The sequence below is a fragment of the Chanos chanos genome, chromosome 3 (genome assembly GCF_902362185.1).
Source record: "Chanos chanos chromosome 3, fChaCha1.1, whole genome shotgun sequence".
In the NCBI taxonomy this organism is placed as follows: Eukaryota; Metazoa; Chordata; class Actinopteri; order Gonorynchiformes; family Chanidae; genus Chanos; species Chanos chanos.
The window spans coordinates 52,146,499-52,162,615 of NC_044497.1; the positions used below are offsets into that span (position 1 = coordinate 52,146,499).

The 16,117-nt window shown below is 40.8% G+C and overlaps 1 protein-coding gene across 2 annotated transcripts; it reads right to left on the reverse strand.

Annotated features, from left to right (window-relative positions):
* Positions 1–1,049: 1,049 nt before the first annotated feature.
* Positions 1,050–14,795, reverse strand: LOC115807418 (ran-binding protein 3-like). Of its 2 annotated transcripts, XM_030768383.1 has the most exons (14): positions 14,328–14,795; positions 8,234–8,292; positions 8,096–8,123; positions 7,569–7,640; positions 7,198–7,260; positions 6,366–6,431; positions 6,108–6,205; positions 5,498–5,595; positions 5,247–5,325; positions 5,016–5,109; positions 4,272–4,393; positions 3,979–4,099; positions 3,488–3,835; positions 1,050–1,964 (listed from the first exon to the last, which is right to left on the reverse strand). In XM_030768383.1, exons 1-14 carry the CDS (start codon positions 14,548–14,550, stop codon positions 1,918–1,920), a joined length of 1,518 nt encoding a protein of 505 aa, XP_030624243.1. In that variant the 5' UTR covers positions 14,551–14,795; the 3' UTR covers positions 1,050–1,917. The 2 variants fall into 2 exon arrangements, with proteins under 2 accessions (XP_030624243.1, XP_030624244.1); XM_030768384.1 differs by lacking the exons at positions 6,366–6,431; positions 7,198–7,260.
* Positions 14,796–16,117: the final 1,322 nt, after the last annotated feature.

Below are 16,117 nucleotides of genomic sequence, written 5' to 3' on the forward strand. Positions count from 1 at the left end.
GTCTGTAATAACTTTATAATAAACCTACTTGTTCAACAAACTATCCACCTATCAGAAATGTTAAATCCTATTAATGATCCTGTTGAATGAAAGACACAAGAGGTGATCCAAACATGATAAATCTCAAGAAAAAAAGAGAGATCACTGGTAAATATATATATATATATATAGAATTGTCCGTGAAATTATAAGCAGTAGGCAGTTTGTAGTGGGATAAGGGGGGGATGCCTTTCCCCTTGTTAGCAAGATGACCAAAACGCATCTCCCTTGTTAACCTGCCACCCCCTTATATACTCCATAGCAGGGGTGGGCAAATCCAGTCCTGGAGGGCCAGTGTCCGGTTTTTGTTTTCACCTCTTAGTTACCTGTCGATTTTCACTTTGAAAACAGGTGTTCACACTCTTCAGCCAATCACAGATTGTATTTAGTTAGCAGACAAGGTCCTGGCCCTCCAGGATGGGGTTTGCCCAACCCTGCTCTATAGAGGAGTGTCAGTGACCATTGGGCCACTTCCCCTGTTGGCCATTAGGCCATCCCCCCTGTTAAAAAATAACAAATCACCTACTGACAATAAGTGATAAAATTTTTGTTTCTGAAAAAATATCAGTCTTCAGTCAGTGAACAGCCATACACATACTTTACAACAGATTTGTTTAATATTTTAATACTTTTTGAGAAAAGCCTTGTTTTAGTTACCAAGGTTTTCAGCACGTTGTCCCTCAAAATATTCTCATGGTAACATTTGTTAACAAATCATTTTTCCATCACCTTGTCGGGGGAAAAATAAAATAAAAAACGATCACATCATAGCTTTGCTGAGTAAAACCGACTAAATTCAACTTTGGGGCCCAAAGCTCAAACTAAGTTCACTCAAAAGACCTGTAAAGTAATCTGACTTATCTTTTTGTTTCAGCATTTTAGGCGACTTTTTCACAGTGTACGTTGACACATCTCTTACTTTTTTTTTTTTTTTTACTGTTGTTAAGAGCAAGATTGTTGTACATAAAATGTAGGGGGTAACAAATATTTACAAATATTTCAAATTATAAACTAGATGCTAGTTATATCTGTAGTTTATGCTGCCAACCCAGACAAGATAACAGAATTCACAGAAAGGTCAGTGATTGTTTATGATGTAAACATTTTGAAGTTAAAGATATCCATGTGTTTTCAGTAGAGTAAAAAAATACAGATTTCAGTGCACGAGCATGGAAACTGAAAAGAGAGAGAGGTAGGCTGTTGGAAAAGCATTCAGTGATGTTAATCTTATGCTTGTAAGTTTATCACAGTTTTATTTTTCCCCAAATGAAAATATGCTTAAAAGAGGAAAATACTTTTTGCAGTATGTCGAGAGCCAAAGCTTGTGAAATATTAAGCATATCTTAAGGTAACTCAAGCAACGTACCGAAAAAATGAATTCTATTAATATACGCAGCTTAGAAAAAAACGTGAAGTAAAAATGGTTGAGCTACTTCATTTCACAGTTGTGTAAGATTGAGCATTTAGGTAACAAAATAATAACAATAATTTCTGTAGTACAAAAGTCCATCCCTAACATTTATTTCCTCACCTGAGCCAATGCATAGGACACATTGCGGCTCTTATGAAGCAATATAAAGTATCAGAAGAAATTACATTCAAATAACCTGTCACCAGCATCCCTTGTTTATCTTCCCAAAACAGACATTTTAAGAAAGTTCTGCCAATATCGTGGTACCGAGTACAAACTTCCTTTGGCAAAGGAGTTTGCTGTGGTTCAAGAACGAAAAGCTTGGCTGGTTGCGCTGGGTCCGATTGTCCAGGAGCCGACTGCTCAGTTTCGATACTGTTAACACAGAACAAAGGCTTTCCAAGGCGCTGGAGTGACACGCAGCGACAACACGCGAACCACATCAGTCAGACAGAGATGCACGCGGGTCATCGAGGGCCAACTTTGGGATAACTGTGCTTCCGACTGCAGTCCACTGGAAACAAGAAAGCACATTTATGAATACAAGTGACTTAGAGACGTCAAAAGGGATTACCACTAGAGTGTCATTAATACTGTGGTCTATTACAGGTCAAGTCCGTCCAAAAAGGTCCTTATGTTCATATAACCTCTTTGGTCCTATATTTTATTGCATCACATGTAGCTGAGCTGGACTTTAGCCAATGCTTATGAAACTACAGCAGGGGTGTGTGTACGTGATGTTGGGCTATTTATATTCCACTTCCCATACTGCCCTCTGGGTAACAATGTCTGGGTAAGAGGTTGGCTGAGTAGTAATGGAAATAATTCAGGACTTACTGAAGTCACACGCGCACATTTAATGAGAGAAGGCGTAGAACAGCATAGAAATATAGATATTAAATAGATAGATCTTGGTTACAGTTACAGTATAGGCAATGTAGAAAACCACACCCTCTATTTTAAGATGTCTATTTTTGGAGGACTATATATGTACATAAGCATAATATTTTTTTTTTATTTTGGTACTCTCTTCGGTACCTCCTTGCACTTGCCCCCCCCCCCCCCCCCCCCCCCCCCAATTTCTTTTTTTTTTTTTTGTAATCCTTTATTAGGATACCATCTGCCCTTCTTTTATTTATATATTTCTACTGCCAAACTGAGGCTTATGGAGGAGTGCCACCTGCTGAAAGCCACCCCAGACACGTGGTCTAGAGATCTGAACACGTGACTGTCCTTCAGGACCAAGCAGAGGATCTGGCATCCCCAACTGAAATATTTTTAAATGAGCAGGGTTTGGAGTTCCAGATTTTTAGACGTATACCCTGAGAGCATGAATGTTTACTTAACTGAACCGCAATTAAGAGACAAGAGACAAGTTGAAACACTGGCCTCATATGAGAAGTTCATCTTCTCTGACATGTGGGTTCAATATAACTTTAATTTCTGCATTTGTCAGGTTAAAGTCATAATTAGTTGGTTTCTTAGATGTTTTTTTTTTTTTAATCAAACGCTTTGTGTATTTCACCACAAATATTTCCAAAACAACCTAAAAAAAGACTTACCACTTCGTTAATAGCAATAGCTGTCTTGACAGTAAACTTACAAATAAACAGTCTTTTATATGTCAAATAGTTAAGAAAAAATCTATGTTTGGACAACATACAGTGCTCATTCATTCTCACAGGGGGTGGGTAAAGGCATGCTGCCTTTTAATATTGGTCAGTAAGACAGGGTGTAACTGAACACCCACCCTGTCAGCCTGGGTAAGTACTGCATTGCTATACTCACTGCATATTTAAAAGGCAACACATGAAAAAAACAAAAACAAAAAACGAATGTAAAACATAAACCGCACATAAAAATATATTCATAAATCTTGGTCTGTGGAAATAAGATATATACAAAAAAAAAACCTCATCAACAATTAAATTATAAAGGAGGCAATCAAAATAAATCCCCAAAACAAAAAAAACTTCCCTTTAATTTGACAAAATGATATTTTTTAAAAAAAGGTTGAAAGTGCACATACACACTTACCCATTCTCATATGTGTTTTTAAGACTTTTTCTTCTTTCACTGGTTGCCTCCTGTCTTCTTCCTCTTCCTCATCTTCACTGCTGCAGTGTCCCTCCCTGTCCCGAAGACCTGCGCTGTCGCCCCCTAACCCCGCAGCACTGCACCGCAGGGCCACTAGCCGATGGTGGATGGCTACGTATAGGCGAGCGATGTCCTTAGCACTGGCCTGAATGAGGAACACTCGGACCGCGTGGCTCTCCAGGTCTGTGGCCGTTACCTGCAGGTTTCTGCGGGCCGGCCGTCGAAGTTGCGTGTGAGGCCAGAGCTTCGTGTTCAGAATCACTTTTAAACTTCCCTGATGTCTCATCACTGTGCCAGGCAGAGAAAAACAAAGCCGTTAGGAAAAATGAAAAAAAATGAAAGAAAAAAAAAAAAAAGCTTGAAAGATTGAAGACCAAAATGAAGAAAAGGGACTGGCAGCTTTTTTTTTTCCGTCATGGTAAAACACTTGCCTATCCTTGACTGCAAGGTGCCTTTGGTTCCTATTGCCAAGTCGTTTAGCCGTAAAACACCTCTCCCTCGCTCGCTCCACGACTGGGTTCCCTTCTCCAAAACAAACAGCTTGCACGTCAGCTGAAAGAGAAGGTTAAATTGTTCATTTATTTATCACTTGTATAACAATGATATACAATAACGTGGCGAAACAGAAGATTTCTACTGGAATTTAAGTTCAAACACATATAAATGTGACACGCCCACTTTGGTCAATATCACTCATGTACAAAAAGATATAATTGATTCAAACCTGAACAACATTGCTCTCTTTTTCCTCTCCTGTGAAGACCTGGACCTGTTTGAGTAGACAGCGCCGCCCACAGGAGGCAGTGTAGGCTGCAGCAGACTCCCAAAGTGTGCGCCTCACAGCCACTATCAAAAAGCAACGCAGTGAAATAGCTTTTAATAGCTTTAAACACAGTGTTGAAACAGCCTCACGCTTTATAAAGAGTATATATAAACATGCTGATTATCAGAAGTTGTTTCTTTATTTACTTGATGCTGCTGGGGAAATACAGAACAGACAAGGGGTTATACCAGGTTGTATCCACTCTCTTGCGTAATTCATCATTTCATGTTGGACTACTCACTTATAGCCTGCTCTGGTGTTTGTGATGAAAAACAATGCAGTTTTGCTTTTAAGTGCTTACTCACTGGCTGCAGGTAAAAGGCATTCTAACAAATCATGTCTGAAATTTTTATCTGATCTAATATTTATGTTGCCACAACAATGCAATCAGTATGTGCTGCAATGAGCCTGTGTTTAACAGAACAGCCAGTAGGTGGCGACAAAGCACCATTCATTATTTTTTAATCATTTGCTAGAGATACTGACTAATGCATTCCCAGCCAGTTGAAAGGCATCACGCAAGCTACAAAGTAAGTATAATGCCAATACAGAGATCTAGAAAACTCATTCTGACACTAAAATAATCAATTAGACGCATATGAAATGTACTAAACCTCATTGTTTAAGTAGCTCTGCTTCACTTACATTTATGAGTCAGGTCTGAACTGGAGGATTCTGAGTCCGAAGAACTACAGTCAGAATCTGTCATCTCTTCACTATATGGTGTTTTTGTTGGGCTCTGCAATTGGGAAAAGGATGTCATTTCAAGGAAAACATGCTATTTTTTCTATAAAACTATCCTAAAAACATCTCTAAAGCTGATCTGAATATTTATCAAAAAACTTCATAAAACCATGAAACCACGAAACCACTCACCAGAACTCGTTCACTCATATTTTCTCCAAACACAAACTGGACGCCCTCAGAAGCAGATGTGTCAGTCGCAGAGAAATTTCTGCAAGACACAGAGAGAGGTCAGCCGGTGCACGCTCACAGCTAAGCCTCATATGACATCTGACCCTGACTCTGACAGGCCGTCGTGTTTTTCTATTTTTTTTTTATGTGCATGCCTCAGCACAGGGCCCATCTGACGAGCAGCTAATATCTGTCTGTTTCACTCAGCTGACCTGTTCTCCTGAGGCCATGCCCTCTGGTTTAAGGCACAGGTGGAAGAAGGTGGATCAATAGTAACTCGAGATAAGTCTTCAGCTGCTTCAAGGCTAACCTGGAGAGCAACATAAAACATAAATGCAAAACTTGTCAAAAAACAGTTTCCATGGATCTATGAGATTCAGTCAGATAACATAAAACTTTTTTTTTCCAACTGGTAGGAGCAAGTTAAGCTGTTCCGTATGGAAATTTTAAGTTGTAAATATTGGAGCAGACTCTGACAGCTAAAACTACTTCAAACCAGTTTGGTTTCAAAGTGCTGTCATTCCTTAGGTTATTACGGCGAATAGTCATGAGTCAAATTTGACCGAAAAAGGGAAACGGGTCAGTTCAGCAGAATGCCGTGTTCAGTTACAGAGAACCACACAAGCTCAAATGCATAAAGAGGTCACAGAGTCCTCAAGATTTCTTCCAGCCCATGTGCGAGCATATCTATCTCTGTCGTAGTCTCGCTTGTGCAAACAAGAGACGGAGAGCCACTTTTTTTTGTCCTCAACACCTTGATGTGAAGTGCAAGCCTGGGGATGTGCTGGTGAGACATGCTGGGTAAGTTCAATTGCGCAATACCTCTGTAAGATGGGGCAGGACTTGGCTCTTCCAGGGCTGAGGGGCTACAAGAAGAGCTGGTCTCAACAAGGTCCTCCTCACCTTGACTCGCGGAAGCACTGCAGACATACAGATTTTAAAAGATTGACTTGATACTTTGTTTTTGGTGTCTCATACATGACATACATTATCATACATAACTGCTGCATGTAACATTTTTTTTTTTTAGCATTGACATTGACTTAACAACAAACAAGAGGTCCAAGAATAAATATTAACCTGGGCCTGGGGAAACTTTGTTGAGGTTGCACATGTTTGAGGGCATAAACACATTTGATCTTGAAACTATATGAGAAAAATAAAAAACAAACAAACAAAAAAAAAGAGGTGGAGGGTTATCAGAAATGTGAGCAAACTTTAATTACATCTTCTAAAAACAGACAAAACAATCAATCAAAATGCAATTCAGCAGAATTAGAATGTAAATATTAGGAACAGGTTGTGAACATTCTGCCAACTGCTACTGTACAAAATCGTCTCTGATGACTGACTGTCCTTGGGGAGATCCCCTAGACAAATTATTACTGCTGTGAAATTTATGAATGAACACGAAACCTTTAGAATATGATACTCTTCCGTTATTCGAATATGAGGAACAAAAAAGCTCTGGCCAATGGAGAGAGAGAGACAGTGGTCGGTGCTGGATGACTCCTGAGCTGTGACAGTGATTTGTCATTAGCAGGTGATGATCTGCCCAGGGTTTTGAAACCAAAAACGGGAGAGGGAATCTGTGGCAACCCCCCCCCCCCCCCCCCCCAAACCCCCTCATATGCATGTGCTGTTTGATTCCCTGGACTGTCTGTCTGGACTGTCCACTTCCAGGGAGTTTGTGGAAAGGGGGTGGGGGGAAGGGGGGTTTGTGACCTGAATTCCAACAGGCAATATGACAGCTCTACTCTATTCTGTATGTGACACATTCTACTGCAGTGACAACAGCTTACCTACGCGGCTTAGGGAAAAAGAGAGTTAACCGCGGGGAGAGCAGCGGCTAAAAGAGGGGACAATGAGAGCTCTGAGAGCGGCGCTGCGGCGAAGGGAAAGTTACACACACCTGGCAGAGGCGGGGGGAAGGAGAGGGAAGCCGAACGAGCTCGTCTCCCGTTGTCACTCGGCCCTGCCAAAGGCAAAGAGAGCGTCGTGGCTATTATCCTGTCTGTCAGAGACTCAAAAAGGCCGTTACGTAATAAATTTGCCTACACTGGCCGTAACAATCAACAAACATAAATCACGCCCCTTTGGGGCCCTCCCCCGATCAGTGAAATGTCATGAAGAGAAAGGGGTTTGTACATTAGTTTGTATATGAGCTACGGAGTTCAGTGATGGCTCAAGCTATTGCCATGGTTAGGGTGACAGAGTATTACAACTCCATATGCGAGCGCGAAATGTTTGCACTGCTAAATGTATGTGGTTCTACTAACTCACCTATTCTGGCCCGGTTGCATAGACTTGGGTACGTGAGGGATCGAATGCGCTTGCTCACTCCAGTTCCCACGACTGTAAAGCACACAAGAGGTCAATGAATTTAAAAATGAAATCTTTCATCTCATTCATTTCACTTTTTTGTATATAAATATATACACACACACACACACACACACACACACACACATACACTGTACCCTTATATATAGTGTGTGTGTGTGTGTGTGTGTGTGTGTATATATATATATATATATATATATAAACACACACACACACACACACATATACATATATACATACATGCATACATATATATATATATACACACACACATACACACACACACACACACATACATATGTGTGTGTGTATATATATATATGTACACACACACACACACACACACACACACACACATATATATATATATATATATATATATATATATATATATATATATATATATATAATTTTTATTTTTTTAAGCCATTCAGAGATGTAATGTGTTGAACTGGATCAGTGCCTACCACTCCCATCTTCACTCTCTGCTCTTCTCTGAGGAGAAAATACACAGAATTTAGATTTTTTTTTTTTTATCAAGGATGAAATATTTTTCATTAGTTCTGCCTGTATCTGTAATGTTTCTCTAGAGATTGCAATGTTACCTTTACTGGCGTCGGGACTTTCTGAAAGATGAACACAGGTGGGGCAAGCACAGGTCGGTCTGTAACAGAGTAAAATAAAACAGACAGAAATTCAGATTCACACATATTAATGACTTGTTTTACAAGACGTGGCTCTAATATATTTCAACATGAAACATAAATGCAAAACTTGTTAAAAAAAAAAGTTTGCATAGATCTGTGTGATTCAGCTCAATAATATAAGATTTGCTTTTTTTTTTTCATTTGGTAGGAGCTAGCTTAGATGAGAGAAAGTTGTTCACCCATAATTTTCTAACATGCGCCTATTAGTATATTCTGATATATGTGAAACTTTTGGAGTAAAACAGGGTGGGACACACAGATAAAGGTGTTCTCTGTTTGCTTGCAAACTGTGCAATTAAGAGTCTGGAAAAAAAAAAAAAACGCACAATGTCTGGAGAAAGAACAGAAGACTGCAAACAGCGTCAGAAACGCTGGCTTATGGATGTGCCTGTAAAGTCCCACCCTGGGTTTTAGCTGAATGAATGGAAGCCTTCAGTTCCACAGGCTCTTACGCAACACTCTGTGAAGCACACAGGAGTGGGAACACAAGTTCTCTGGAGCTTGGAGCCAAGACAGAGACACTCGACTTGGTCCTGATTCCAACCCAGACCAGCTCAGGCCTGTCTGCGGTCTAAAAATAAACAGCCTTTGTATCGAAGCCCTCACTGAGAAGGCAAGATTCCTCATGCACCATAAGCCACACACACACACACACACACACACACACACACACACACACACACACACACCTACCCCTCGGGGTTTTCAGATTTTCCCTCAGGTTTCGCATTAATGAATTAATTCACCTGTTTTAATACCTGTTTAAGTTTACACAGCAATCTAACTGGGCACTGATACTGCAAGTCAGAGAATGATTTACTGAAGGTACTGTAACCCTGATGAAGTTGTTTGTTTTTAAAAAACTTAAACGCTTTGGGTGGGGTTTTTTTTTGTTTTTTTGTTTTTTTACTTCAAAATTGATATAGATATAGACATATATGTGTTCATAGATATAGACATAATGGGGCAAACTGAAGCGTCACAAACAATTATTCATTCCATTGACGTAAGGTAAAACCGTCTGACCTCTCCTGTAACAATCAGATCAGGGTACGCGAAAGATTTGAAATCTCATTATGTTCAGTCAACCAGCAGCAGGAACCCAGCCGCGCAAGCAGAGCGGCAGTAGCGTAGCGTAACCCTGCACGGAAAGGCTCTTGATCTGACACTAAATTCGTGTTCACGTGACAAGCGGGGCACATTACGGATCCGTGTCAGAAACACAAGCGGTTGATATTGTATAGCAGTGTTAGTATGTGTCACCCGCTCTTCAAATGCCACACATCTGAGTGAAGAGACCGCGTCGCCGCAGAATTTTTTTGCATACAGATCAAATAATATCGCTCTGCTGCCTTTCATCTTCGGTTTTGTTTTTTTTTTTTGTTTTTTTTCTGCACAGTCAGTAGTTCTGTCTTTTCTATATTTGTATCAGCCCCCCCCTTCAACTCTCAAATGTGGGGCATTATATAATCAAATTCTACACAGTCAGGCAAACATTCCTTTAGTTCATTGGTACAGATCTGTCATCTTCATGAGTGTGGGAAGAGGAAAGATGGCTTGCAGCTTGTTCTTCTTCATCCTCGTCTTGCGATTAGGTTTCGAGATATAGCCTGACGTTTTATATGTCCTGTTTAATGAATAGTCATCTGGTTATTGTTTCTCAGAATTAGGTTACACATCATAGGCTTTGCCCAAGAAATGAGTCACGAACGAGAGCTGTGTGGCAGACAGATGAAAGCAACTGCGCTGTCTGTTTTCACCAGTCTTCTCCTTTCTGCTGTGGGATTTCATATGTGCTTGTTATGTTACATCATCAAAATGAGGGTGGCTGTGCAAAACCCGTGCAAATTGAGCCGTCGTTTCAGGCCGAGCTCTGCAGAGGCACTCCAAGAGTGACTACAACGAGTTATCATTCCAAATCAGAAATGATCCAAAAAAAAAAAGAGAGAGAAAAAAGAAAAAAGAAGTGAGATATTTCTGCGTCATGATTTTTGTAGAATTTTGTTGCAAATTGCTGTAGAATTCTGGGTATACAACTGAGGGCTATTTGTGGAGAGCTGATCCTTTGATCACTTTGAGCAATCAACACTTTTACACAAAGTTAAGGTGACCGTGTTTGGATCCTTAACAAATAATCGCAAATAAATTTCTTTCTCTTTTTGAAAATGATTGAAATAATAGTCCTTTTGTTCTTTATCTGACTCAGAAACTTATTTTCCCATTGTCATCTTTGTACACAGTAAAAAAGAAAGGGGGGGGGGTATTTAAAATAAAAGATTTATTGACCGTTTATGTTCTTTTGTTACAAAGACAGTGACACAAGAACAAGACAACAGTTTTTGGAAAAGACATGTTTGGTTTGAGCAACGATCAGATGTTCAGTGCAGAGATGAATGTACGCATCACTGGTCAGATATCATACTGTAATAGCACTCGTGATATCAAACCGGCGTGAGCCAGAAAAACTACTGTAAACGGGCCCTGCGGTATTATTGCCTCTGGAAGGTCAACCGCTTATGGCTGAAAATGACGACTGGCTGAGTCATACAGCACATGGCTCTCAAATCTAGGACTGAGGTGACCACGCAGACAGATTACAACATCTAGTCAACTAAACGCTCTCCTTTTTCTGCTCCTGCTGAATGACCATAGTTGTCCAAGCTAAAAAAAAACCCACACTGCACAGCCTGAACTTGGAACAGCTGTTCACTACCTCTGTAAAACATCAGCAACAACAACAACAACAACAACGACAACAAACCCACTTTCTGAACACGTTTTGGACGGTTCAAACCTTATCTGACCTTATATAATTTATCATTGCAAGCTTATTATGTGATGTTATTGAAACGTTCCAGTGAAAGCTAGTTTTAGCTTGTTTTGTTTCTGTTCCGTTCTTTCTGTCTTCGTTTGGGCAGAATCTTAATTGGCCTATAAAAAAAAAAAAAGGCAATCTGTGCCTCTTTTCTGGCACTTTCTCAAGCTGCTGTAAAGCACGATGCCAGCTGTGGCTACGCTCCACTAACCACTGCCCTCCGTTAGCGCCCACACTTCCAACTATCCACAAACAGCAACACAATGTCCCAAAGTGAGCGGATGGGGTGGGGTGGGGGTTGGGGGGGCGGGAACACTTTCCCTGCTGGTTCAGACCAGGCCATACTGGAGTAAGCCATACTGCCCTTCAATGTGTGAGGAGGGAGAGAAAGAGGTCCAGGAAAAACAATCACTCCACACAGGGTCCAGACAGCTGCCCACACATCACTCACCCTGTGAACAATGGTTGCCTGCCCGGCCAGCTCAGCTAGATCACTCCCCGCTGTCCTGCACTCTGCTTAAAAGAGAGGGAGCATTCAAACAGCATTTGGCTCCAGGCCTGCTGTGGTTTAAACGGTTTCCTTAATTTTTTTTTTTTCCCTTTTTTTCCAGCCCAAACAAGAACAATACAACAATAGTTTACTTTCCCCATCATCTGCATTTACTTAAGAAGCCCTGTAAACTCAAGTGGTTCAAACATCCAAAGAGACTCTCAACTCAAAAAAAAAAAAAAAAACACGTACAGGAAACGTGCTGAGCACGGAACACGGTGACCGCGTCCAGATCGGGTGAGCTGAAGTAGACACCAGTTGCACCCGACTCAGCAAAAACACGGTCATTTCACTAGAATACCACCCATACATGTTCCAGATTGTCTCTGCAACTTTGTCAAAGTCCCTACAGCCCCCTCTTCTGCTGAGCTTCGGGCTCGTACAGCAGAAAGAAGACTGAAACAGAACACTTTATGTTGGGCCTCCGACAGACAGTTATAGGAGATGCTTCACTCCAATGGAATGTGTTACCACTAACAACAACCTTCGGTTAGGGACGCAGTATAGTATACACAATAAAAACACTTAAAACCAGGGGTCTGATACCACAAGAGGGCAATTGTCATGTCATTCCTATCATATTTGTGTTATGGAAATGACTTTTAAGGAATCGGCCTCATTAGAATGATATTTCATGTTTGTGTGACAAATATATACTTTGTGTGTTGTTCTATTCTTAGCAATGTTGCTTGCTTTTCGCTTTTCTACTTATTTAGCTGTGATCTAATTCATTCAGGTCGCCAGGGCTAGGCAACAACACTGAGTACGTCTGTCAATCTCAGCACTCATGAAATGGCTTTTATCTTAAATTCTCTTGGGAATAAATAATCTACACTGAACAGAAATATTTAGGAGACCCTGTCTCTGTGTTTTGCTGTGTCCTGATTTTTGGATGAATTTCTTGATTTCTTCTCTCACTAGATGTAGGTTTATTCAAATTCTTGTGGGCACTGAAACACTCAATACAATTTACAAGATATTTCCCATCCTTTTGAAAACAATTCATCGATCATTAAAAGGAAATGAGTTTAAATAGGTTCTGCATTCCTGCTTAATATCATATCTTTCAATGTATTCCAGTTGAGACTGGATAAAGTAGCATGTTTATGGTCTCATCAGATATGTGACCTAAAAGACAAGGGTGCCAGCAGAGATAAGAGAGAGAGAGAGAGAGAGAGAGAGAGAGAGTTTGATAGATGTAAACAAAGCACTCTGTGCTGATCCTAGACTAGGGCAGACAAGTTAAAGCTTCTGACGCGGGACTGGAGTAAGCCGCTCTGATCCAGTCGTCATTTTCATAAGAGGATTCTATCACCTCCAGTGAGTGAAAAAAAAAAAAAAAAACCTCTCCTTGCCAGACTAATCGCATCCTTGCATGGATCACCTGAACGCATCTCATGTTTCCCTCACACACTTCTCTCTCTGTCAAATAAGTGAGAGGATGGGGGGGGGGGGGGGGGGGGGGGGGGTCTGTCGGATAGAGATCCCGACCGAGGCCCTTGCCTTAAGGGGAGAATGGCTTGAAGTGACATGAACTGCTGCTGTAGTGTTTGCAGGGTGTTGTGAAGACATGCTTCTGTAAAAAGTTACTGTATAACCACGGTCCGTTCACATGCACCAAACAGGGGGTCAGCTCACATTGAAATGTGCCACACAGGGGTGGGGAGGAGAATCCTCGGGATACGGGGGGGCCGCAAGAGATTACTTCAGCTCTGATTTCAAAACTCCCCCTCTAAGATACTAAGGTAAAAAAAAAAAAAAAAAGGAGGAAAGGTTGGGTTTACAGTGCATTGCTCAGACACATGTTGCTCCAAGCGATGTTGCAATCTACACATAAAGTATACAGAGAGAGAGAGAGAGAAAAAAAACCCTTATCTTGAACATACAGTCTTAAAATATAACACCCACAAAACGAGATATGTCCGTTTGATTGAATCAGCTGCTGAGAAACTCCTCCAGAATGCAGTGTCTAATTGCTAAGCAACAGAACTATCAACGAACTTCAGATTTTAAGATTTTTCACGGTTTGAGCTGGTAGTTTGTGGAGTACAGCGGATCTGATTGTGATTGATTAGACAACGACCCTCCCACTAAGTTTTGAAACAATATCCCCGAAACGACTGCTTTTATCTGTCGGCTGAAAGCTAATCTGACAGTGTGATAAATCTGTAATGACAGACACCACTATAATCATCTATAACAGTTTATGCCAGCCTACATGAAATTTGAGGTACCGGCTAAACGATCTAGCATAAGCATTCCCTCAAAACTCAGGTTTAGAACTTCTGTAATTCATTCATTGTGTCTAAAATTTTGCAAGGTTCATGCACAGTGTCATGACACATTGGTACAAAATTGGTACAATCAACATTAGACCAATGATTATCGATAGCTGTAATTTATAGTTATTTCTATTGCACGCTCACAGATTCGAAGGTTTGTTAACAACCATTTGTTTAAACAAAGTGTCAAAATGACAGTTGAAAGAAATTGACAAAAGCCTATCTTAAGTCGTAGCCGTATTGCGCATAGCACGTATGTATAGGCTATATGTAACAAAAGAAATCAGTGCAGTTTTCCATTTGAAAAAAAGTTTTAGTTTGCTATAACACTGCTCTGTCTCCTACCTCGAGCTAATGGGTAAACGCTGCTCTGTGCGCAACTGACAGGAGTTGAGCAATCTGTGGTCGACAGTTGTCCATGAGAGGGAGCTGAAAGAGTCGTGGTTCCACGCACGTCACTAGTGGTCGAAGCTGGTCCGAGCGCGTCTGAGCGAAAGTCTGAGGACAGGGACATCATCCTTGGACAGGATGCTGCATCCGACGCCGGTGACAACTGATTCCCTCTCATACCTCGTCACTCTAATTCAGTTTTTAAGAGTCTCTTTCAGAGCATTTCCAAGCGTTAAAAAGAAAGGCTCAGTGGTTCACTCGGCTATGTAACGCAGCGCACAACGCTGGTGCACGAGACTTGAAGACGAAATGATGATTTTAAAAATTAATTTAAAAAAAAGGAAAGCGTTTTTGTCACTGTACAGTTAGTCTTGCGCTTTGAAATTCTGTCTTGCTCCTGATGTATAATGCCGATTTGCGCTCATCTCCAGTCAGATGTGCATGAATGAATGGTCACGTTGCGTGTTTACTATAATCTGACACGCTCGCAGGTCTCTGCCCTCTTGTATGAGGGCGAGGCGAGAGGCGTTCACCAAAAATCGTGTTGTTCTACACGCTCACTTAAGAATTCGGTACGTTCCATTGCCGAATTGGGCACACACATGAATAAATCAATCAAATCTATAACCCTAGTTATTTCACGATGTTTATTATCGGTGTTTATTATCCAATAACACTAAGTTTGAGTACACGACACGGATCATTCATATGACGATCGTTAATAGTCTCATCATTGATAGGCTATAACATGTTAATACAAGGTTAATAAAATCTGATGCACCAAGCAAAACGATTAGTCTTCCAGATTATTTACAAAAATAATGAAGTTTACGATGATGTGTACAGAGGTTCCGTAAGGATGTTTTGTCTTATTTTGTGTCTAGTGGGTTATTGAAACAGATAGAAGCATATGCAATTAAGGGTTAAGAATTCAAATCAACACCCTGCAGCAAAACAGGCAACATATCAATTTGTCAAGTTGTAGTTTCAGACGTTTTGTTGCGTTCCTTCTTCTTTTCAAGTTCAGCCTTATGATTATGAGACTTTAATTATTAATTCTCCTTTCAAAAGTTGTATAATATGTTTAAACAAAATGTATATATATTTTCCCCATTTTTTTCCCTTTTGTCTTATTAGGCGACAGATGACTACTTTCAGGGGTCAATTAAAGTATAATGCCTTGTCTGTTGTTACCATGCACGTGATTTCCTGTGACCTTTGGAGGAGTGCGTTTCACTGTAATAAGGATAATTATGATGAAGACTGAAGTAGAATAACGGAAAACTAGGTGACACGAGATCTGTTTCCTCCACTGTACTTAAGTTTCTTAGCATGATTACCCTTGCAAAGCAGGCCAGTGTATTAGCCATAACATGCGTTTAATTTCGCAACACGTATGTCCCTAAATTTTTTGTTACCCAAACTTCAGAATGTCGCGTTCATGTTCTGGGCAGTGTCTCAAGTAATGTTTTTTCCCGACAGCGCAGTGAGCGCTTGAATCCGTGCTATGGCCGCATCACGTGACTTGCTTCAGCTGGTAATGAAGTAATGACGACTCCGAGGGAAGCTTGAGTGAAGGGCATCATACCGGAGCAGACTGGTTTCATGAGCATGCTCACTGAGGCTGTACGGAATTTTCCACTGTTGGCCTGCAGCAGTGGAGGGGCAGAGGCTCCGCACTCAGATAGATTGTGTACATGTGTGCTCTTGCAAATGAATTTGTCGCTACACGATTGCTTTTTGAA